Source organism: Notamacropus eugenii, chromosome 2 (genome assembly GCF_028372415.1).
Source record: "Notamacropus eugenii isolate mMacEug1 chromosome 2, mMacEug1.pri_v2, whole genome shotgun sequence".
NCBI lineage: Eukaryota > Metazoa > Chordata > Mammalia > Diprotodontia > Macropodidae > Notamacropus > Notamacropus eugenii.
Window position 1 is genome coordinate 2,968,652 of NC_092873.1, and position 24,448 is coordinate 2,993,099.

The following is a 24,448-nucleotide window of genomic DNA, read 5'->3' on the forward strand; positions in this document are numbered from 1 at the left end:
GTTAGAGTTTCCATTTCTTATCAAAAGTAGTAACATTTTTAGGGGAGGGAGGAAAGGAGTAAATTGGGGTAGGAAAGACAATCAAAGAAAGAGAATGGTAGTCACCTGCTCCCCCTGAAAACTCAGGATCCTCTGCCCAGGTTGTGAGTGAATTGTGAATGGCACCAACTTCTCTGTGTGAGCTTGGGGAAGGAAACGTGGTGACAAAAGAGCCCAGGACTGGGAGTTGTGAGGCCCAAGTTCTCATTTTGTTCAGCTACTAATACTTGGTGTGATACTGGCCACACTTTCCCTTTACCCCTCTGGCAAAAATACTGGATGATCGCAAATATGCCTTTCAGCTCTGACATTCAGTGAACCATCATCTTTCCTCCCCTTCCAGGCTAAACAGAGGGTCTGCCTTCCCTCCTCATCCCATAGGGTAGTGCTCTCTCTCTCTCTCTCTCTCTCTCTCCCTCTCTCTCTCTCTCCTTTTCTCTTAGGAGGATAACACTTGCTGCTAACCTCTCCCTAAGGTGGGAAAAATCAATAAAGGCATGACTTTAAAAGAGTTTACTGCTTCTTGGAAGGCAGGTGCTAGAGAACAAAATCTCACTTTATATTTCTCCTCATTCCCTTGCCATTACTTGCCAGGCGAAATTTAGTTCTCCATTCTTCACTCTGCTTTGATAGACAGTGTCCAGGTCACTGACACATTCATTCAGCAAGGCTGAAAGTTGGGCATGTCATCTCTGTTTTTATGTCTGTGTATATACAGCCTTGGCCTAAGAGTCTGCACTCCTAGCTCCTGCTCTCATCCCTGTCATTAACTGTCCGTGTAGCATTGCCTTCCTATTTCTAACAGAGGGAGAATGTTACCTCTGAGCTCTCCAGTTCAAGGACATTTTGAACACTGAATAGAGAATGCTCTGAGATACTTTGATAGTACAGCACAAAAGTGGGAGGTTCTTTAAGAAGGGAGGGCCTTTTGTTTGGCCAAAATGCTGAATCATTGAATGTTAGAGCTGAAAGTGACCATTGAACAGAGAACATTAGACCTAGACAGTGCCTAAGAACAAAGTTAGGGCTATAAGAGTCTAAGAACAGAATGCTAGATTGAAAGAATGCCATAGAACATTGATTGTTAGAGTTGGAAGGGATCCTGAAATAGTCTATGAACTATTGGAGCTGGAAAAGATCTTAAAACATAGAACGTTAGCACTTGGAGGGAATTTAGAATATAGAATGCCTGAAGTGGGTTGGACCTTAGAACACAGGATGTCCAAGATGGTTGGGCCTTGGAGGCCATTTAATCTAACATCTTCATTTCACAGAAAATAAAGCTAATGGAGATAAAGCCTAGATTTAGGTAGGGAGAATCTACTGCATATGCCCAGGGTGGAAAAGCTGTGACTGTGGAATAGGATTGTGGAGGACTCCTCGCTCAATTTGGCAACTACTAGATATGAGCTGAAAAATCCAGCATTTGCTTGGCCCATGTTGAGAAGCATGGCATTGCCTCCTTTGTTTTGGAGATCGTGCCTCTGACCGATGGATATTCAAGTAACAAGTGTTTATTAAGCACCTACTATATGAGAGGCACTGGTAACAGAAATACAAATATGAGAGAGTCTCTGCCCTCAAGGGTTCTCATTCCACTGGGGGATACAGCACATTGACATATAAGTAAATTCTGGAAACAGACAAAATAAACACAAAATGATTTCATGGTGGAGGGTGCTCACTATTCTGTTTTCTGAGGGAATTAGGAAAGGCCTCCTTAAGGAGGTGGCATTTGGACTGAGGAACTAGGGTTTGGTGAACTACAAACACAATGCCAATGGAAACTTTTATGGTTATTAGAGTTTTTAATTTTCTTAACACATTTCCTTCTATGTTAAGGTATCTTGCAAAGCATAAAAGCATGGGATATCTAAGGTGCACATAGGGTCCTAAGATAAGGAAGAAGAGCAAACTCTGAACATACATTCTCTAGCCTTCCAGTTCTACCTGGGGCTGGCATGGATGCTCCAACAAACATACATTCACACCTCCCATTCCCATGATTTCTTTCTGTTTAGCAAATACTTTCCTCTGTTGCTATGGTAGGTAGCATAAGTATTATCATCCCAATTTGTAGGCTGAGAATCTGAACCCTAAGGAGCTTAAGTGACTGGCCTAGGCCTAAACAACAGCTTATGGAATTCAACTCAGGTCCATCTGACTCAAACTTTACTTTCTTTCAGCTATACCATACTATCTCCCACCAGAGCATATGCTTCCATGATGCCCAATAGGTTGCTTGTAATGTTTTCTCTTCCTGCCAAGAACGTCTGTAGTAGTGCTCTCTTCTACACTGTCATGGCCTGGGATGAAATGATCGCACTTCCTGAACAGAGAAAAATACTTTATTTTGGGAGGTATGATGGTAGTCAAGGGAAGGTGCACTACTGAGGCCATTGTCTTTTTTCACTTCTTCTTGGATTGTAGGTTTGCCAAATACTTTAAGATGGAGAATGGAAGTGAGTATCGGACACTCCTGAAGGCATTTGGCATCCGTTTTGATGTACTGGTATATGGAAATGTGAGTCCTCAAACCAGATCAGGGTGGAAGGGTCAGGGAGGACACCCAGGGAAGATACAGAAGGAGCCAAGGGATTTTTAAGAAAGGACAGCAATAAACCTTGGAATAACTCAGTGCCCCTGGGATTCTTTTACTTTTGGGATATAAAGTCTCTCAGTTTCTCTCTAGGATTGTTCTGAGGGAACATTATTATGTTATTAAATATTAAATACATTCTAGTGTTCATTTTCCCCCTTCCCCACTGCCTTAAGCTCACTGTGTCACATTGTGCCTGCAGGCTGGCAAGTTTAACATCATACCCACCATCATCAGCTCTGTGACAGCCTTTACCTCAGTGGGAGTGGTAAGTCTCAGCTTCAGTCACGTGAGTATTCCCCAAAGATTCTAGTCAAGGTGGGAAGAGAACCTCTGTTCTGTGTGCCATGGTGGCATTATAGCCACACAACTAAGGTAAATATCCATCTTTCCTCTGCTCATCTGCCTGTTTTATGGTGGTATCTCATGTGACAGTGCTCTCTATTCACTGGGTTGCCATGAAAATCAGTTCTGGGGTGGCTATTTGGTAAAGTGGGCATATCTCCACTTTCCATGCCTCTACCCATGCCTCTCAATCTATCCTTCCACCTCCAAGTTCCAAAATTAGAATATATTTAGAATCAAAAGGAAATCTTTGCCACTTCACAGCTCTGTGACCTTTATTACTACATGTCTCCAAATGTCAGTTTCCTCATCTATAAAATGGGGGTGCTAATTCTTGAATTCTCTACCTCTCCAAGTCGTTGGGAAGAAAGAGCTTTATAAACTGCTCACTTTATGGAAATATGAGTTGTTAATCTTATACTGGTCAAGTAGAGTTCTGTGCTCTCTTACTCTCTACCTGTTTCCTCCTGTCCTCCCCATCCCTTATCCCTGCCCTTTCCCCTGCCTATACCAGGTCTAGGTACTGGGAGCTTCCCCCATTGACGATGTCTCTTCCCTCCAGGGCACAGTCCTCTGCGACATCATCCTGCTTAACTTTCTAAAGGGTGCAGACCAGTACAAAGCCAGGAAGTTTGAAGAGGTAAGGACCTCAAGAGAGACCAGAGGAAAACAAGGGATGAGGGGAGGGCCAAAGTAAAGGAGTAGCAGTTCTGAAGAGCTTCTGGCTGTTTCTGTAAGCATTACTGTCACAAGGTCAGTCCAGGAGAACTAGGGAGCAGGGAGGTAGTAACTGCTGCCAATAGCTTCTCTCCCATTGTCTGCAGACAGAAATTAAAATCACACAGATCCAAAGCTTCTGGCTAGTGTTTCCAAACCTGTCCCTAATACTATGGCTGCCAAGTTGAATGTATTGGCAGAAGGGAAAGTAAAAGAGCAGGTGAGAATTCATCATGGCAGAGTAGTAAAACTGCTTTCCCGGTGTGTCTCTGCATGTTTCCCTGTGTAGTGTAGATACCTGAAAAGGTCTTGTGAATTGACTTGTACTGTAATTTGTCCAGAGTTTTGGGCACAAAAAACATCCAAAAGTTTGTGGTTGTGTGATTTTTATGCCATAAAGTCAATGAGTTACATTCTTGGCAACATCTTTGGAACTTTCTCTCCCATTCTCTCAGGAATGTCTACGTAAGAGGCAATATCTAGTTTTAGGACCCTGATAGGAGAAAGAAAGAAGAAGAGATATAATTATGGGTGGGTCATGACAGAGAATAGGGACTGCAAGGAACTTTGAAGGTTCTATGTATCTTACTGCCATTATCCACTACTTCTTCTGTAGGATCCCTGGGCTCAGATGAATACTATATGAGAATGTTTTAGGGTCCTGTCTTCTCTCATCTCTTCCAGGTGAATGAGACAACCCTTCGATCTGCTACTTCTACCAACCCCATGTACCCCAGTGACCAGACCCTGGAGGGCAGAGAGGAAAAGCAATCCACAGACTCTGGAGCCTTCTCCATTGGTCACTAGGCCTCCTCACTCCAATTAATCATTAACCTTATGACCTAGGAATCTATACCTCATAACAGTGGACCTTCCACTGGGGAGGAGGGGAAAGGGAAAGAGGCTCACTTAATTAGGAGTGGCACTAACCCAGGCCCAGTTCCTAGACCTCCCAGTGTGCCAACCAGTAGGCAGTGCTCCTTGTTAGGGCTGTGTACGTTCTCATTGAGAGTTTGGTGTTCCTCAAAGCTTCTTCTATTCTACTACTCCTCTCATCTCAGAGACTGAAGTCTTTCTCACCCCACTGCCTAAGAACACCCTTGATCCCCTTACCCATTGTATATACTCATGTGTAGAATATCTTTTTGGTGTGATTGTGATGTTCTCTTCTGTGTATCCACACTAAATGACTCCCTCTATGTCACAAAGATTATCTTTAACTCATTATGGAAAGGAATTGATAATGAGCAAAGAAGAAAAACTGGTGCCCAAGGTGGACCCCTAGAACAATAATGACATTTATTGACATATTCCCACCTTTTTCAGATCATTCCCTTACTTATGGGGGCTTTAGTTCCTCCTTGTTGTCTTCAGGATAAAATGCAAACTCCTAAGTCTGGCATTTAAAAGCTTTTACCTCCCTCCCAGTTTTATTTCATATTACTCCTTTTCTTACACACTACATTCCAGCCAAACCAGACTATTAGTTGTTGCCTCAACTTGGCATCTTGTCTCCCACCTCTGGTCCTCCATACAGACTACCCTCTCTGTGTGGAATGCACTCCTTCCTCATCTCTCCTTCTCAGTATTTTTGCTCTTCCTTCAAGGCTCATCTTGGGTGACACCTCCACCATGACACCTGCCTTGATCTCCCTTTCCCCCGGTGCTGATACTTTCTCTCCCCTCATATTCCCTTGTATTTACTTATCCATGTGCATGCTGTATCCCTCAGTAGAATGTAAGCTCCTTTAGGGCAAGGACTGTGTCATCTTTGTCTTCATATAGCCAGTATCTAGCACAGTTACTTGCACATCATAGGCACTTAATAAATGTTTGTTGCATTGAATTATCCAGCCTTTGCTTCTGACCATCTTCCTCCATGTTTCAGTTCCACAGGTTCCTGTTCTCAAAAGATTCCAGATCAATTCATTCTTGAATGTATCAGCAGCTGATGAAAATTTAAAGTAACCCTTTCCAAGGCTTGATGGAAAATTCTTAACTATTTGGAAAACTTTCAATAGCCAAAGGACTAATTTTAAAATGGCAAATTTCTAGACATTATGACACTCAATGACAATGATATTTGGGAGCAGAGATTGCTGCATAACATTGTTAAGATCATTTCTTTTTCAGAACACTAAGAGAAAGAAGAGGCCATCTGATTCAGCCTGTATTTGACCTAGAAGCCTCTTGTATGAACATATCAAACCTATGTAAATCCTATTAGGCCATACAAAGTTCAGACCCTTAGAATATGATTACAACCCACTCTCCAAGTGAGCTAATGAGTCTTGGAACCTTGGAGACAGTCCTCATAAGGGCTCTGGTTGGGAATCCATGGGCAATGGGTACACTTTCATTCCAGTACCCCAAGGGAAATGGTCTTCCTGACCTGATTTTTAACCTGGAGTAGGGGTGGTATACAGAGGGTGGCTCTACTCAACCTCATCTCTTTCCTTCCCAGAAAAGACTTTTACTGAGGAAGACCTGAGCACAGGCTGCTAGGTACCAGTCACAGAATATCAGAATTAGTAGGGACTTCAGAGGTGATCTCATCCAACCTGCACTGAACAAAGAAATCTCTTCAACAAGGGATTATCCAGTCTTTGAAGACTTCCAATGAGGGAGCAGGTAGCCCACTCCCTTCTAAAGTAGTTTGAACAGTGCTCATTGTCAGATACATAGGATAACATCTTCATAAGATGACATCTTCATAAGATTCCTATTCAGATTGGAAGGAAACTAGATGATCTCTAAGATCTCTTCTAATGTAAAAATTCTGTGATTCTCTACTGTGTAATGGATTCTCCTGTCCTCTCATCTCCTGTCTATGTCTCTGTCTCTCATACCTTTAGCTGTTTCTCTCACCTCGTTCTTTCTCTCTGCACCTCTGTCTCTGTATCTCTGTGCCTCTGTGTATTTCTCTGTATCTCTCTCTGTCTCTCTCTTTCTGTGTGTGTGTGTGACTGTCTGTCTGTCTCACTTTCTTCTCATCTGCTCTAACTCTCCAGTCATAGAACCCTAAACCACTCTTTGATAATTCTGAACGTAGCTCAAATGAGCTTTTTGCTTGCTTTCCTATTCCCACACCCCCACTGGCCCAGGCCTTCTCTTGTTAATAGAAATTGCGATGTTCATTGCATCAGGAACCCATTCAGACATTGTAGTGAAGGTGTCAGCAACCCCTCAAGAAAAAGATAAAAGTGGACCTCTTGAAATTAATTGAAATAGATAATTCTCTCTAGCCAGCTACAAGTGGTGATGCTCTGCAGGTGGGATTCCCTTCTCTAACCTCTCAGATAAAATTTGTGTTGGAGCAGACCTGAGCTGGAAGGGATCTTAGAACAGAGAAACCAGGCAAAGAATAGGTCAAGGGGCTAAAACTCACAAGAATGTCATTTTTTTTTACACCAATGAAGGAGACCTGGAAAGTGGGAGATGTTTCTCCTGATAGTGTCCTGATAATCTTCTTCTCTCCCTTCTCCCCTCTCAGCCCCCCAGGCTGATAAATAGCAGGGAGCTCAGTGCTATAGCCACTATGCTAAAGCTCTGTCACCAATCATCCTGGTTTTGAAAGGCAGTATGGTTCAGAGACTAGACAGGAATATACAAATTCAAATTCTACCTAAGACACCTACTAAATGAATAAACCAATTTCCCTCAGTTTTCTTCTCTGTAATAAAGTTCAAGGGAAATAACACATATAAATTGCTTTGTAAATTTTAAGGGACTGTATGAATGTTGGTTATTATTCCTGGCTATTTGTTCCTGGGTCAGTCACATAATCTTGTTTCCATGTCAGGCAAATGAATTTCACAATCCTGGCACTATCTCCCTCACGTGATTGTGAGAGGTTACATTTCATAAACTCAGACAGAGATGTCAGTTATCATTTTGAAAAATGTATGAGACTCCATGTTGAAAATAAATAGCCATGGACTCCCTAATTTCTCCCAGAAAAAAACAGAGTTTACACAGAAAATTGATCTCAACCCTAGGGAATGTTAAAGGGCTTTGACAGGCAACCTAGACCACTCTTTCTTCTCCAAAAGGACTACAGCTAAATTACTCAGTCATTCCTTTTATTTCCCTGCCCCAAAGGAGGAGGTAGTATTACATGATGGAAAGAGTATTGAATCTGGAGTAAGAGAAACTGGATTTGAATCCAAATTCTACTCTGTATTACCTGTGTGACCTTGAACAAGTCACTTCCCTTCTCTAGGCTTCACACTGAGCTAGGTGATCTTTAATATCCCTTTCAGTTCTGAATATGATGACCATAAGTGATCCATTTCAGGCCTATTCTAAACAGGGGTCAGGATGGAGAGTCACAAATTCTGAATAATGACAAGACAAGAATCAGAAAAAACTGCAGGAAACCTGAGTTTATTGCAGGGGTGGCAGGACAGGGGAGGTGGGGAACTTGACTCAATAGGAACAGATAAAGGGCAATGGCCGATTGCATGAAGTCCTACGCCAGCCACTACCTGTATGGAGAGAACAGAATGAAGATTGTCTTCCAATCCTATCCCTGAAAGAGTCACAGGATGTTACGTCTCAGAGGTGGAGGGACTTCATGGAATGTTAGGTTGAAATGGACCTTCCAAGACACCTAGCCTAACCCTGAGAAAGTTGAGGCCCAAGGCTACCATGTTAATAAATGGAAGAGCCCAGATCCAAACACAGATACTCTGACAAATCCAGCTGTTTTTCTGCTAGTCATACTGCCCTATCCATCTTAGCCTCCATGGAACTCTGTCATCTATCTATCAGTTCAAAATTGGGAGGACCAGAAGAGCTCATTGTCATAGTATCCTCCTCCACAATTGGCAAAGGGAGGTGGAAATCATCCCAGTTTCCATGGAGAGCTCATTGCAATGTCATCGGGATGGGGACTCTCTCCCCCACCCCATCTTTGGAGTCAAGGCTATCTGCTCTCAGGAAGCTCAGGGAGAGCTAAAGACATCATGATAGGACTTCCTTGCTCTCACTCCCACCTTCCATGTTCCGTGACTCACCATTAGTACACAAAGACACACAGTGGCCCCGGCCAAATAGTGGCTGGCCAGTTGCCCAGTATGAAAAATTCCAGCTGCTTCTATCAATCCATTTAAATTTCTTGAACAAGCTCTATAGACAAGATGGAAAGAGGCAGGTCAAAATGGGTGAGACTGATGAGTTCCAGTATATCCAACCCAAGGAAAACAAAACATAAAATCCAACCTCTGAGAACAGCATTAAAGCTCATATTATCCAACTATCCCAGCTCCCACAGAAGTAAACTAAGACATAAAGAAAGGAATTGACACAAATCTAGGAAGAACTGGGACTTGAAACCAGATCTTCTGACTTGCAGTATAATCTGTATTACATTCTACTGCTATACCTTCCTAAGAAAAGGCTGATAATACCCTGTGATTCCCACCTATTACCTTGTGAGCTTGGGTCTCTGTGTACTGAGGATGTTAAGTGGATGTCAGTTCATAAGCAGCATTTTTCTGGGAGTTGGGTAGTGTATATATTCTCAGATTCACAGGGATCCTTTACTAAACCCTGCTTCTCAAGAAAATTGTGACAGGGTATGAGGGTGGATATCACCAGGGATTCTCCACAGTTAGAAGTTCAAGGGTATGGGGTAAGCTGGAGGATTCATCAGGGCACATTTAAGCAGAGTCAGGGCAGAAATAGTCATACACATATTTGACCTGCTTTCTTACCCAGCTAGTGGTGTAAGCTCCAATCCAAACCCGGACTTGGTTGATTCCCTTAACTAAGTTCGTGAGTTTGCTGTTGACGTCAGAATTGTGGATGGAAATTAGATTGCCCTTGTAGTTCTTCTGACAGAATCTCTGAGAAATTATAAAGAAAAAAGACAGAAATAGGTAAAAGGAGATGATAGTAGAAGAGGGAGATCATTCAAATGGAATCACAGAGGCTCAGATTTTGGTCCACCTTCCAAGAATTGGACCCAAAGGAATTCTCAGGATGGGTAAAACACATTTTATCTCTATCCCTAAACCAGCATCCATGATATTCAGAGGAAAAGGTCCATATCTTCTAACCAATTCTCATTCTCCCAAACTCTATTTCTCTGTTCCTGAGGCCTCCACCCCTGCCCAGCTCCCACTCACCTGAGCTGCTGCAAATGTCCTCAGTTGTCTGACTAATAGGTATCTGACATTCTGAATCTCTGGGTTCCCTAGCACATGAACTGTGCCCTCCTTCTTGAGTTCCAGAGTGTTGTTATCTTTGGCAGCTGAGACTAACTCTGTAGCTTCTTCCTTCTCCTTCTCAGAGGAGTTATCAGCAGAGGTAAGAGCCTCTCCTCTCTCTGGCATCTTTGACTCCTCAGTCTGGGGGTCCTCTTCCTCTAGTTTCTCTAGCTTAATAACCTCATTTCCTGAGACAAAGACAAAGAGCATAATCGATATTAGACTCACTCACTCTTTGGCCTCCCTGCAGGTACCATGGACAGCTTCTCCTTTGGGTTGGAGGTACAGGTTGTAATAAATTTCAGTACAAGGATATGGAGGTGTTATTATTGACACTACAAAACCATAATGGAGAGGGAGAAAAGTTGTTGAAAGACATAAGAAAAGTTTCAAACTCTTTACCCCAATATATAGGGAGCCTAACTCTTTATGAAGAGTGCACAATCTCCAACAGAAAGTTGAGGGAACATACTAGAGATGAATAAAGCCCATATTTCTCCAATCCTTTATAGAGACTTTCTCAAAATGGACCACAAAAGACTCAGGTAATACTAGCATGGTTATGTTTATTTTGTGGAGTAGAAAATGAAGGTTCAGTAAGAGAAAGTGACTTAGGATCCTAGAGTCATAGATTTAGAATTGGAAGGGACCTTTGAGGTCATCTAATCAAACTCTTTCATTTTATAGCTAAGGAGGATGAAGAAAGTTAAGTGACTTGCCCAAGATCACACAGATTTTAACCAAGACTTCTGACTTCAAATCCAGCACTCATTCCACTGTACCACACTGATTTCCTAGATGAGGAATTAGGGGAAAAAAATCCAAAGGACATCTTGGAGAGTGATTTCATTGGCCCAACTAAATGACAGGCCTGGAGGTAGATCCTAGGCCATGAAATCTATAAAATCTATAAAATCTTACTTGCCTTCTATGATGTTACCCCATAACCAAATTTAATTAGTTCAACCAGCAAGATGAATCAATAAGAAAGCAGGATTGGTAGAGAAAAGAGGGAGAGTCAAAAAACTTACTCAAGTGAAGAGAGGAAACTGTCCCCAACAGGACAAGTGACAGAATGAGGGCAGGTTTCATCACTGCTCAGTCCCTGGGGTGCAGACACACTTTCTTCTCAATCTGAGACTTCTCCCAAGAACCTTAGATGGAAGAAAGAATTATCTCTGTTAATGAAAATACTGGCCTGGGAAACATGGTCATAGGAAGGAGAAAAGAGAAGAAAGGATGTGTGGGACTTCAGTGGGGAGGGAGCACCATGTTAATTTAGTTTATATATAAACATCCCTTTTTCAGAAGCATGCATTCCTATTTTTGATTCCCCCAAGACCCTCAACTCCTTCCTGAATTGAATGAAACACTACCCCACTCCAAATTCTCTACGACATTGAATAAACTGGGGAATAAGGAAACAATAGTTCCACTCTTTGGAGTAGGGGGGAAGGGGTGTGTCATGGTAATTAGAGATCTGGCTCTTGTTTCAGGCAGCCATGGGTGTTGGATCTTCCTGTTCCTGCAAGAGGTAACACTTACCTCCCTGGAGATGTGAGACCTAATTTCTTAGAGCCTCAGATGACTGTTAGCTTTAAACCCTTATATCAGTGTTTTAGAGGAAGTGGCCAGGGTGGGGAAAATGTTATTGCCCCAAGTCTGAGGGAGGATAAACTTATAATCAGTAGGGTTCCTCACTAATCTCTGAGAGGAGTCCATCCCTCCTAGGTTGCTCAAGTAAACAGTTATGGGGGCCATTCATGAGTCTGTTATGGGGATGCCTTGACGTGAGACCCCACATACTTGGAAAACTGCATTTTCTTTTGAGTTCTATCCCAGGGAAAGATGGAAATACTTCAGTCTTAAGAAAGTTACAATTGAAGTGATTGGGGGGAGGGGTATTACTTGTGAAATCAGGACTATGACAATGTTACTGACCTCTAAGAAAAAGTTTAGGTCCTACAGATCAAGTGAAGGATTTGAAGTAAGAAGGAAGATCTCCATCAGAGCCATGTTAGGGTGAGAAAATGAGTCAATTGACCTAGGTCTAAGAGTATGCCTTTTAAGATTCTTCTTCACTGATTAGGATGAGTGGCTGTCAATCATCCACACTCTCTCAAAGGCTCTTTAGGGAGCAGAAGTACAGAACCATGCAATGGTCAGCTGGGCTTAGAGTGGCAATGACTATGTGAAAGATATTTTTATGCTAAATGTGAAAATATTTATAGAATCAGAAGTCCAGACCTTGGTCTCACAAACAGGAGGCCTCAGAATCTTGGAGTAGCTTAAGACAGCAGCACTGATTTTTAATGGCTGCTTGGTCTCACAGAGGATATAAGGACAGCTCTGTCCCATGCCCCCAAGCAAAAGGCCTCCCTAGCCTGAATCTTAAAGGCATTTTTCCTAGTATGGGGTATGTGGGGGCGAGGGTGATACCCAATCCCAGGTCTTAGGAGACCAAGCTCTTTAATCACTGAGATTGGCCAATAGCCTCCTGAACTGTAAGATAAGTGGTGAGGGGCAAAGTCTCTTATCAGGTTATGGGGAAATAGTGGCAGACAGTTGCCCTTCGATATCAGTCTTTGACTGCCCTTTGTTTCATGTTCAGATACTTCTCCATTTGTACGTTCAACCTGCTGATCTGCACCCACCTTAACAGTGCAACTGGTTTGGGTATAAGGAGAGCAAAAATTCCCTATAGACTCATAGGCTTAGAGATAGAAGAGTGGGAACTGCAGGACAGAGGGAAGATGGGGGGGGTTGTGAATTTCAAATATGAGGAAAGCAGGTAGGAGGGAAAAGGAACTAGAGAATAAGAGGAAGGGAAGGATATGAGGAAGAAAAAGATGCTTGAAAGAGAAGAAGAATGAAAAGAAAGAGAGGAGAATAAAGCTAAAACATTTTCACAATCCTTGGGGAGCCATCCATTATTCCCATATGGAGCTTGCCAGGTCCTTGTGCTCAATTTCAGGGATATTTTTCTTCCTCCTGAATCCACTAACCTCCTTGTGTATCCACAGTCCATCATCTAAATGTCTGTTCTTCAGTGCCAGATGCTGGCAATGTTCACAATCAGTTCAACTCCTACCTCATTCATCCTCTTGCACAAAAAGATAAACAGCAGTGTGATAGGCTGAAGAACACAATTAGATACCCCAAGGGGTTCTCTAACACTTTCTGATCCTTCTAAATCAAAGCTACCTTGGAAAACTTCTATGGTCACATCACCATCCTTTACAGATCTGTTTGCTTCTCTCTGCATATACCCAAGCACCTGGCCCAGAACTGCATGCTTGCTGGTTGATTGATCTGTGTATGATTGATGTGTGTTCATCCTTCGTTGCTGAAGAAGACCATGCCATCAGAGAAATAATGACATGACTTGCACTTCACTTTGTTTTGAGTGAGGGAGGGCTATGCAGGTCACCAGTCTCACTTCTCCTCCAGAGCCATCTGAATCCAGTGACCAGACATTCATCTGGATGACTGAAGATGACCCAGGATGAGGCAATTAAGTGACTTGCCCAAAGTCACACAGCTAATGAGTGTCAAGTATCTGAGGTGAGATTTGAACTCAGGTCCTCCTGACTCCTGCACAGGTGCTCTATCCACTGCACCACCTGTCTGCCCCATGCATCCCTGGGCACTCAATATGTACAAGGCAGAAAGAGCATGATGCTTTTTGACAGATGAAGAAACACATCTAAAACTCCCTCATTCCCTAGTTGGGCAAATGCCTTGTTAGGGTCTGTAAAGAAGTGTCTCATGAGCTGCATAATCTGCTCTGTATTCTTTCTGCCCCAGGACACACAAACACTGCCACAGCCAGTCAAAGCTAAAGCAACCTTTGGATAAGAAGACTTGAGACCCTCATTAAAAATAATATACATTAGATAGCATTCTATTATCTGAATAAGCCTTATCTCTTTTTTTAATTTCTAAATTATTTTTCCCTATATTTTCTTATTTGACCATCATAAGCCTGTGTGCTAGGCAGGATAAATATGATTATTCACATTTAATAAATGACAAAATAGCCTCAGGGAGGTAAAAGGACTGACCCAATACCACACAACCGTTGAGTGAAAAACCCACTGCTCTAATCTAGATGCCCAACTTCCAAATCGACATTCCTCTTTCCACCAACCTACTTTCATCCTTAAGAGCCAATTGTCATTGGTGACTCTTGAAATTTCTAGATCTTACCCCATCCTTGCTTTATTGGATTGAGAAGATATGTGGAGGGGTAAATAAAGGATATCTAGACAAATTGTGTCAGAAAGATTTATAGGAATGGAATGTCAAGATACCTGGGTCTGCAATAAGAAGAACAAGTTTCCAGTACTGACTATGCTCCTTATTACATTCATCAAATCAGGTTCCCTCTCTGGGTCTGAGTGTTCTCATGTATAAAACGAAGAATGTGAACTAAAAGATTTCAAAGTTCCTTTCAACTTTAAGTCTATGAGCTGATGATCCTATGTTCCTTTCCCTCTTTGGGACCCAGTTTCCTTATCTATTTATAAATTAGGCAGTTGAACTAGGTCAGAGGTTCTTAATCTAGACAGCTTCCTTGAGGTCTAGGAACTGGGATGAAAAGGAAAAATATATCTTTTCTATAGCCTGTAATTGAAACTTATCATTTCCTTCAATTATTTAAAAATTATATTCTGAGCAAAGATTTCATATGTTTCATCAGACTGCCAAGGTGTTCCATGATGGAAAATAGGTTAAAGACCCCTGGATACGATGATCTGAAAGTTTCTTCATACTCAAATATCATAAGTGCTTGGGGCTGTTCCAGCACCCTGAGGTCCACAGGCCATGTTCCAGGTTCTAATGTACTTTCCCTTCCTGATCTTTAGGTCCCTGATAAAAACAAGACATATGAAGTCATGGAACCAATAGAGTTGTCTATTCTAGCTCTCAGTCTCCATTTGTTACTAGCTGTCCCACTTGCATTCTCCTTTCCTCCTCCTTAAAAAGTGGTCCCCTATAGACCTTTTCTTAGTACATGTGTGTAAATGTAGTAGTCCTCTACAGGAACCTTCTTGATGTGAACAAGGTGCAAAGAGAGCAAATAAAAGAGCCTAATTCTTATTTCAAGAACTCTGATTTATTGCAAATGAAGGAGAAATGGAATCCAGAAATGGGGAAGTGGGGAGGGAGTTGACAGCAGAGTTGTCAGAGGATTCCAGCCACTGGAAAGTCAATGGATCGGTCTGGTTCAGTAAGAGCAGATAAAGGGCAGCCTCCGGATACATGGAGCTCTTCGCCAATGACCTCCTGTGAAGAAAATAGGAGGTCTTCAAGGTTCCATACTCCTCCTCCCCTTTTTTCTTTCTTGTTCTGCCCTTCCCACCTTGACTACCCTCCAAAGAACTCCACTACCTCATCAACCACATTCTCCATCACAGAGGACCCAAAGTAGCCCAAAGACCTTTCCCCCAAAGAAGTCCATTGACTTGGGGTTCCCATGAATAAGTTTTCTAATGGAGTATCTTTTATGTCCCAAACTGCTCAGTACTTGTGATATTTCTGTTATCCTGCCCTAGGTACCAGAACTGTGGTTTCAGGATGCAGAGGCCCAAGGGGGAAAAATAGAAAAGGCTTCCTTTCCCTTCATTTTCTCTTACAAGCCACATCCCTCTACTGCTCCTAGTCCTACTTACCTTTGGTACATAAGGCCACACAGTTGCCACCACCATTCCCAGGCTGGCCATATGCCCAGTAAGCAAAATCCCATCTGCTCCCATCAAGCCAGTAGTATCTCTTACAGGGACCCTACATGGAAATATTATAAGCAGATAAGAGAGAGTCCACATAGTGCCATTCTCCCTAGTCAGGGAAGTCAGACCAGGGAGTAGGCTGACAATATATTACTGCTAGCCAAGCTCACTACCAGCCAGAGTGCATGTGGTCCCACACACCCACTGGGTATGCAGGACAAAACTAAGAACTATTCTGTATGGATCTATAAGCAGTACTTCTGCTGGAGATGCATAATCTAATACATAACCTCAGAGGACCCCAAAGTTTCCTAACCTAACTCTGATTCTCCATGGCATAACAAGGAGATAACATTGCCAGTTGTGCCCAAAAGCTATCCATCTTAGATTGAGGTTAAGAAGTTAACATGGGCCCTAAATTGAGATCCAAAGAAAAAATAGCCATGACAGGGGCTAGATTCTTGTAACTTACCCAACCAGTGACATAGCCTCCAATCCAAACCTGGGCCTGGCTGATTCCATGACATGTTCTATACATTAGGTAATTAGAGTTATAGTTGTGGATGGAGATCAGTCTGCCCCTGTAGCAGCGCTGGCAGACAGCCTGAAAAGATGAAATATAGAAGACAGGGTGGGAATGAGAAGAAATGGAACCCTCCATCCACCTTATAGTTATCATAACTTTGCAAAGAGTTATTGTTAAGCTCTTTAGGGTTTAAATTATATGTCTTATATGACATTCTCCCAACCTACCCATACAGAAGGACAATGTCATCACTTATAAAACACTTTAAAAGTTGTAGAGTACTTTCCTCTCAATAGTCCCATGCAATCAGTTATGTCAGTACCTTAGTCCCCATTGTGTAAGTGAGAAAAAATGGGATTTCAAGGAGAACTGACAGCTAGCAAGCAACAGAACTTAGGAAATTGGATTCAGTGCAATCTAATTCAATTCAATGCAACAAGTCTTCCTTAAGCTACACTATACAAGGCAAGACCCCGGCCTTCTGGGTCTCTATCTCATTTGCTTTCTGTTATATTCTGCCACGTGTATTATCTAACCAGTTAAGGCAAGCTGACTATTGTAGTTTCTATAATGAACAATTTGGTGGGTTGTCCTGAAATGGAATTCAGAAAATCTTTATTTCATTCCTTGTTCTGTCACTACATAGCTATCTGACATTGAGCAAATCCAAATAATTTTGGGTCTTAATTTTCCTACCTGTTAAATAAGGAGAGTATAGTAGCATATACCTACAATTCCTTTCCACTTTAACATCCCATAATTTATATTCCAAGATGCTTTCCAAGTTCTAGTAGTATATATTTTAAAGTCTCTTCCACCTTTAATATTGTATTTTAGCTATTATCTATTGATCCTTTGTAAGTCACTTAACCTCTCTCAGTTTCCTCATAAGTGAAGTGATGCACTTGGACTAGATGATTTCTAAGGCTAGCTCAATATGCCCTCAATTTCTGACAGTCCTCAGAGGTCCTATGGTCTCTTCTAGCTCTGACAAACTATATTCTAAGATCCTTTCCAGGTCTGATATTCTATTGTCCAAGATTCTATGCTTCTATCCAATACACTATTGAAGTCTTTCAATCTGTGACATCTCCATTCCATATTTCCTTGGCAGGTTTATCATTTTATGGTTCCCTTCTTCTAATAATAGTCCCAGTCCTGTACCTCACTCAATATACTCTCACCAACACCTCCTGTTCTGCCTCCTTACTCTTCACTCAGCTTCTGTGACATCCTGATCTTTCCCAATGGGAAATTAACTAATAAGGAAGGGGAGAAGACCTTATCTTCCAAAGCTTTCTTATAAAATTAACTTTTCTTTACATTCTTCCCCAGTGATGAGTGATTTCACTTACTTGAGCATTTTGAAATATTCTTGGTTGCCTGATTAGCACATAGCGGCAGCCCTGGCACTCTGGGGAACCTGTCAAATGAACTATATCCTCTTCTTTGGGACACACATTGTCATCTTCTTTAGTAACTGGGACTGGGACTAACTCTGGGGCCTCTTTTTTCTCCCACCAGGAGTCATCTTCCCCAGACGCCAGGTTCTCCTCTTCATCTGAAATCTCTTGCTCTTTATTCAGTATTTCTTCTTTCTCTGGTGTGTCTTTCTTGAGATCCTCATTCTCTGGAATAGAGAAAAAAGAACTGACCAAAATTGTCCCTCCTATTCTTTTCATTGATTTCTCCCAGCAAACCATGGACAGCTCCCACCTCCTCAATGCCTCTAAAAGGGACAGTAGACCCTTCTGTGTTGAGGGAAGCTCACTATGCCAGCTTATAGCATATATGGGTGGGTATATCTCTCCTGACTGAAACAGTAAAAATGCAGATAGAAGACAAAGAAGAGCTGAGAGTCTTATAAAAAGACTAGAAATGTTCTGGGCCTTTCCCCCTAAAATATGGAGATCCTATTCCTTAGAGAAGAGCCCAGAATCCCTGACAGAAAACTCAGGAACAAGGTCTGAGCTGAACAATAGCTCCTCTTCTATAGCTCTTTCTGGGTTATAAAGTGCTTTCTTCAAAATAATTCTGTGAGGTAGATATTGTCAATAAAATTATTCCCCATTCATGAATGAGGAAACCAGGGCTGAGAAAGGAGCTGTGACTTGCCTGTAGTCACAGGCAGACCCAGTGCTATGTTCCAAGGTGTTTTCTTTATGCCAAGAACAATGACTTTTTGTACCCACCTTATTGGCCTTCTAAGCCTGGTAAAAGAACAAGGTGAAGATCGGGGCCTAACCCCATAAGGAACAAGAAAGAACAGAAGAAGAAAAGAGAGGGAGAATGAGATATGAAAAACTTACTCCAATGAAAGGAGGAGACTGTTCCAAACAGGACAAGTGAGAGGATCAGACAGAGCTTCATCTCTTCTCAGTCCTAAGGGCACAACCTTTGTCCTTTTCTGTCTGAGGCTTCTCCAAAGAATGTTCTAAAAGTAAATAACTTCACACAATAGATAAACAAATTCTGGGCTGTGCAACATGGCCAGAAAAAGAAAAGGGAAGAAATAATGAAAAGGGGAGGACAATTTTCATCTTCCTCAGATAGATCTGTCCCTATTTTAGATCGAGCCTGCCCCTTCCAGTCCCTCATCAATGGAATGAAGGAGCATTGCTTCACTCTAAATTCACTTTCCAATAGAATGAGCCAGAAAGTAGGGAAGCAATGGAATCTCACCCCAGTGTGATTGAGGTAATAGTGGTCATCTTACCCTTGGACACCCTCATTGGGTTTTCCCCAAGTCTCTTGTTTTGGGCTAGTCCATGGGTCCCTCATCCTTCTACTGCAAGGGGAATACTTACCTCCTTGGGAAAATGGGACCAAAACCCCCAGAGACTTTAATAGCTGAGCTCCATAGACAGCCCTTATATCAGGACTTGAAAGGAAGTGACCAATGGGGAAACAGTTATTGCCCCAGACATGAAAGAGGGTGAGATGATAATCAGCAGAGTTCCTCATTCCCTTTTCAGGGAAACTTTTCCTCTTCAACTGCTTTTGAAGACTAAAGGAATCAGTCCTCAGTCTGTCCTAATGATGACTTGCCATTAGCACCCACATAATGCGGGAATTTCACATCCCTCTGTCCCATGGAAGGATGAATAATCTTGAGAGTCTATGTGGAGAAATTTGATTCAGGTGTTAGAGAAGTCTGTGAAGTCAGGCCAAGAAAATGTATTGTTTTGCTGACTCCTCAGATCAAATTTAGGTGCAGGAATTGAAAGAAGGAATGAAAACATACACTGACCAATTGTGCCTCCAAAAGATCAATGATGAATCGTGTTTCCTATTTCTCGTCAGATATCTCAGTGATAGACTATAGATGCAGAATTTTGAGACATAGATAATGTCTGAATTTGTTCTGCTTAACTACTCTTATTTGTTCAAGGGAAAGATTTTTAGGATGAAGTGGGAGCGTTGGGCTGGAGAGTGAGTAGATGGTAACAGTTATGTGAAAGAAGAAGACGAGAAAAGAAGGAGCATCAATGAATTTTTAAAAAATACTCAGAAGAGTATTCTAATGTTTAGCATAGTTCCTGGAATAAATTAGGTGCCTAATAAATGCTGATTGACTAATTGAAAAGACTAAAAGGAAGTCCAGAAGGGGCACAGAAAGGCAATTTTGTCATGTTAAATATAATATACAGTTTTAAAACTACTTAAGAGAATTTCATGTTTCATAGTCAAGATTCTTTTTCTTGTCTTTGCATATTAAAATGTTCATGTTTGTTGATATTTGCTAAATTCATAATAAAAATAGAATTGATTAGGAAGCTACAAAAACAGAATGAGTCCATGAATGACAATTTCTTTCCATCATTTTCAGATAAGAAGATGACTCAACTGAACCACCTTCAGAAGGACTGTGCTTTCAATTGACTCCTCACTAGCTAGGCTGATTGTCTCTCAATCATTTACACTCTCTCCAATCTGCCTACTGAGCCATAGCACAGAGCTGCAGGCCATAGGAATTGTTGATAGATATTTCATGTGCAAAGTATACAAGTTCATATGTGTTCAAAACCTCAAGCCCTTGATCCATTGGTAAAAAGCTCTCTCCATTCACCTTCACAAGTCTAAGAGTGCTGGTATGTCTTGAGTTAGAGTCAATGACTGACTTTCGTGAGGCTCCAAAGATACTTCTGTCTAATGTCTCAAAGAAAACTTATCCTTGGCTCCAAGGCTCAGGATCCCCACCTCAGCCTGGAAAGGTCTCAAGCCTTGACCATAGAAATGTCAGATATTTGACCAACAGCTCAAGATAAAAGATGAAAGATAGGCTCCCATGGATGAGAGTCATGGTTCATTTTTGTGATCCTTTGGATATAATGGCTAGGGCAATTGCCTGTGAAATCAGATCTGGGATAATTTGTACTGTCTGGGCAAACACTTCCCCATTTATAGGTAATGTAAATCAGGTTGGGAAAGTCAGAAGACCTGTCCTTAAATCTCCTCCCTACCAAATACTACTTATATACTCTTAAGTAATTCATTTAACCACACTGGGTTGCCTAGTTGCCTTAATTGTAACATGGGGGCCCAGGATGAACTAAATGGCCTTCAAGGTCCCTTCTAACTGGAAATCAATGAATTAACAAAGGTCCACTGACATTATTTCCCAGGGCAGTTTAGCACTATGTCATCACATGTTTCTTAAGTATGGGCTGCAAGATGAATGAGAAAGTCCTCTAAGTGGTACTCAGGCCCTTCATGTCTCTGACCCAAAGAAGTCTCTGATCCAAAGGTGACATCTTCAACTCGTGTTTCCTGAGGCTGGGTTGTAAGACAGAATGAGAAGCTTCCCCCAAATGGTGCCTAGGCACTGCATGTCAGGAATCACTGACTCAAAGGTGACATCTTGGATGGCTGAGACACTATGTGTCTTTCACATGCGCAGTAGCTGAGCCGAGATGACATTCCTTGCACTGAGGGCCTCAGGGGCAATGAACCATTAGGCATTGTTTTGTGAGGCCAAATTGATGGGATAGCTTCTCATTCTTTAGAAGCCTGGTGCCCTGGAAAGGAAGCAGACCCTCACAAAGCACTACTGGTTTGGGGAATATGACTGATATTGGGGGTGTAAGCTCAGTTTTCACGTGGACAGTCTCAGGCAGGTAAAAGTGAGGACTTCTAAACCTCAGAGTTCTCACGAGGCCCCCCCAGGGAACAGCTGGGGATTGAGGCATGAAACACGGGCTATCTTGTGTATTTCCACCTCTTCTCAGTGGGAAACTTGCTGGGGAGAGCATCCTACCCTTGAGATTGGTCCGTGGTCTGAGCACACCTGTTGTTAATTAGCTAGGGGCTGAGAGCATGCTCGGTATTCACGTGCAAACTATGTGTGTGTGGGGGGGGGGGGAGCTTAAGTAGGGACAGGAAAGCCTGAAGGTGCTCTTCTGGATGCGGAGTCCCCTCCCGGGGCTCTTCTGGCTGCAGGGCCCTTAGAGGGAAGAGGGTCCCTCCCCTCTTCCACTCCCATCCTCTTGTTGTATGATCCTTGCCCCTTGGGAGGAGGAGGATTCCTTTCTCCTGGGGAAGAATTTCACCCTGCATATGGATACATAACTAAGACCCTGAATAAAGCCTAACCCTTGTTTGACTCTGGAAAGTCTCTTCTCTCAATACGTTTATCCAGTTGGCCACCAAAGACCAGTGAAAAGGTAAGTATACTTGGGTAGCTCATCAGCCTCTAAGCTGAACAGACTGACATGTTATGAAAGCACCACTGAAATGATACCAGAACCCACTTTTTTTTTTTTAACAGACCTCTGATTTTATCAGTATAAGGAGCTCCTACTGAGGATCTTTCTCTCCCATTGTAGATCACACTTTTTCTGCACCTTAGAGTATTAAAGAGTTCCCTGGGACACTAAGACCTTAAGTGACTTGCCCAGGGTCACAGATTCCAGTATGTGTCATTGGAGGCCCTTGAATACAGGTCTTCTTGATACTAATTTCATCCCTCTAGCCACTCTGCAGCACTAACGCTCAGGATCCATTTCAGGAGGTAGTAGCCAAACTATTATCTGAAAAGTAGCATGAAATAGTGGATAGAGTGATGAATTTGGCATCGGAAAGACCTGGGTTTAAGTTTTGCCTCTGATACTGGATTTTTTACCTTCACTGATACTTCATTTCTTCTGTAAAATAGTCCAATCTCCCTCACACAGCAGTGAGATTCAAATGGAACAATATCTGTAAAACACTTTACAAACTTTCAAGCGCTAAGTTATTATCTGAAAATTACAAAGAAGCAGACCTTTTATTACCCGGCCTGACAATGTGGGAAGCTATTACTAAGGTAAAAAGAAAAAAAAGGTTTGGAGGCAGAAGGTTCCATTCAGTCACTATCTCTCACCAGCTGTGTGATATTGAGCTAGTCCATTCACCTCTGTAAGTCTTAGTTTCTAACTCTATAAAATTAAAATTATCAGAGGTTCCTTTTCATGAACGTCTTTCCCATTTTCTCCAAGTCTAATGAGCCATTGTCCTTTAGCCTCTACTGAAACCTTGACCTCTGACTCAGCTTTTAGTTTCCTATTTTAAATTGGTTTTATGACTTTACCATCTGTCTAAGTATATGAACTTCAGAGAAACATCACCAGTGGGGTGTAATCAGTTCCTTAGAGAGGTAACCTGATGGAAAATAACCTCCATGGACCTAATTGTTTAGCCATGTAGTCTTCGACCTTTCAAAGTCCTTATCCATCCATTGTATCATCCGAGGTCATTCTATTTTCATTATGCACCCTGTAAAGAAGGGAGGGAGGACAGGTGTGCATTTTTAATTCATTAATTCATAGATTCATTCATTGAATACTGTGTGCAAGACTCTAAGCCAGCTGTGGAGCATATTATTCTGTCAATTTAACAAATGAAGCCAGCTGTGGAGTATATCATTCTGCCCATTTAACAGACATAGATCTCTTTCTTTCTCTGGGTGGAGAGATACCCTGCCCACCCCCACCCCACTAAGTAGATTCAATAAGGAAGTAACTTCTCTGTGTACTTGCTGTGCATTCTTATCCTTAGCAGATCTAGAAGTCTGCCACCACCTTTGGGCTACAGTCTTCAGAAAGAGGGAGTGGGTCCTGACTCTTATTACTAATATGATAATAATAATAAATAGTAGGAGGAAAGTGGGATGCATTTCACTGTCAACCTTTCAATGAGCCCAAACTCTTCCCTGAAAATAATATTTTTAATAATAGCCTTCCCCGAGTGATACTGAGTGGCTTGGAGACACAAAATGCCAAAATTTGTTAAAAACAAAAGTAGAACATTAACCAAAAGCAATGGAGACACACAGTAGGCATGGGCAGACTGTAACACATGAACAAGGAAGATTTATACTGGAGATTTGGTGTGAAGGTTCTCGTCAGAGAGGTGTATGATCAGACAAAAAAACAGGATGGTCATGTAATGAATACAAAGGTTAACCATTTTGTGTGCTCCATTCCTACCCACACAGTGTCAATGGAACTCAACAAGAGGAAGGACCCTGGTATGCTGTGTGGATGCCCATGTCACTTCTACAGGATGAAGTGGCCAATAGTGAGTTGATATGTAGAGAAGGGTCTCAATCTGTACTATTTCAGCAAGTACCTATACCAGTGAGATCACAGATAGAGATCCATTAAGGTATCAAAGAAAATGATATGAATTTCATTATTGATTATTAACATAAATACCACATATTTGTATGGCCCTTAACAATTTACCAAGACATTAAGATACATTATATCATGTGATCCTCCAAATTATCCTATGGACAGGCACAGCAGGCAATATTATTCTTACTCTACTGATAGAGAAGCAGATTCAGAGAAGCAATATTATTTCCCTGAGATCTCACAGTAAATGGCAGAGCCAGAACTCAAATGAAAATCTTCTGACTTCAAATCTGTTCAGTTAGATTGCACAGGCCCCAGAGTTAGGATAACTGGCTTTGAATCTGGCTGCAATGCTAAACTAGCAATGTGACACCCCTCCAGGCCCCCCCCCACACACATACACTTTATTTCAGTTTCCTCATCTATCAAAGGGCCTCATTGGCCTATTGACTCCAAGCACTTTTCTAACTTCCCCTATCTTCCACTTTTTTCCCTAATATATAAATGTTCTATTTTTCCTCAATTACGTTAAAACAATTTTTAAACATTTTTTCAAAGTCTGTCCTCCACTTCTGACCAAATTTAGAGGGGCTGGACAGGGATGCTTAGAGAGAGAGACAGAGACAGAGAGAGAGAGAAAACATCTCCAACAATTTGAACAA

At 41.9% G+C, this 24,448-nt stretch overlaps 3 protein-coding genes across 3 annotated transcripts in view; 1 reads left to right on the forward strand and 2 right to left on the reverse strand.

The window, feature by feature from the left end:
• The window catches only part of P2RX3 (purinergic receptor P2X 3), a 35,832-nt gene extending 30,286 nt beyond the window's left edge, over window positions 1-5,546 (forward strand). Inside the window, exons 9-12 of the mRNA XM_072638236.1 lie at window positions 2,470-2,563; window positions 2,841-2,906; window positions 3,546-3,623; window positions 4,385-5,546. Of these exons, the coding sequence (XP_072494337.1) occupies window positions 2,470-2,563; window positions 2,841-2,906; window positions 3,546-3,623; window positions 4,385-4,507 (361 nt within the window). The 3' untranslated portion in view covers window positions 4,508-5,546. The remainder of the gene's footprint in view (window positions 1-2,469; window positions 2,564-2,840; window positions 2,907-3,545; window positions 3,624-4,384) is intronic.
• A 2,524-nt stretch (window positions 5,547-8,070) lies between these two features.
• On the reverse strand, window positions 8,071-11,508 carry LOC140523309 (proteoglycan 3-like). The gene is made up of 6 exons (XM_072638237.1): window positions 11,458-11,508; window positions 10,944-11,066; window positions 9,832-10,100; window positions 9,418-9,549; window positions 8,719-8,830; window positions 8,071-8,187 (listed from the first exon to the last, which is right to left on the reverse strand). The coding sequence occupies exons 2-6, from the start codon at window positions 11,002-11,004 to the stop codon at window positions 8,129-8,131; spliced, it is 633 nt and encodes a 210-aa protein (XP_072494338.1). The 5' UTR covers window positions 11,005-11,066; window positions 11,458-11,508; the 3' UTR covers window positions 8,071-8,128.
• A 3,501-nt stretch (window positions 11,509-15,009) lies between these two features.
• Window positions 15,010-19,013, reverse strand: LOC140524251 (bone marrow proteoglycan-like). The gene is made up of 6 exons (XM_072638632.1): window positions 18,978-19,013; window positions 18,480-18,604; window positions 17,526-17,800; window positions 16,117-16,248; window positions 15,588-15,699; window positions 15,010-15,201 (listed from the first exon to the last, which is right to left on the reverse strand). The coding sequence occupies exons 2-6, from the start codon at window positions 18,538-18,540 to the stop codon at window positions 15,143-15,145; spliced, it is 639 nt and encodes a 212-aa protein (XP_072494733.1). The 5' UTR covers window positions 18,541-18,604; window positions 18,978-19,013; the 3' UTR covers window positions 15,010-15,142.
• Window positions 19,014-24,448: the final 5,435 nt, after the last annotated feature.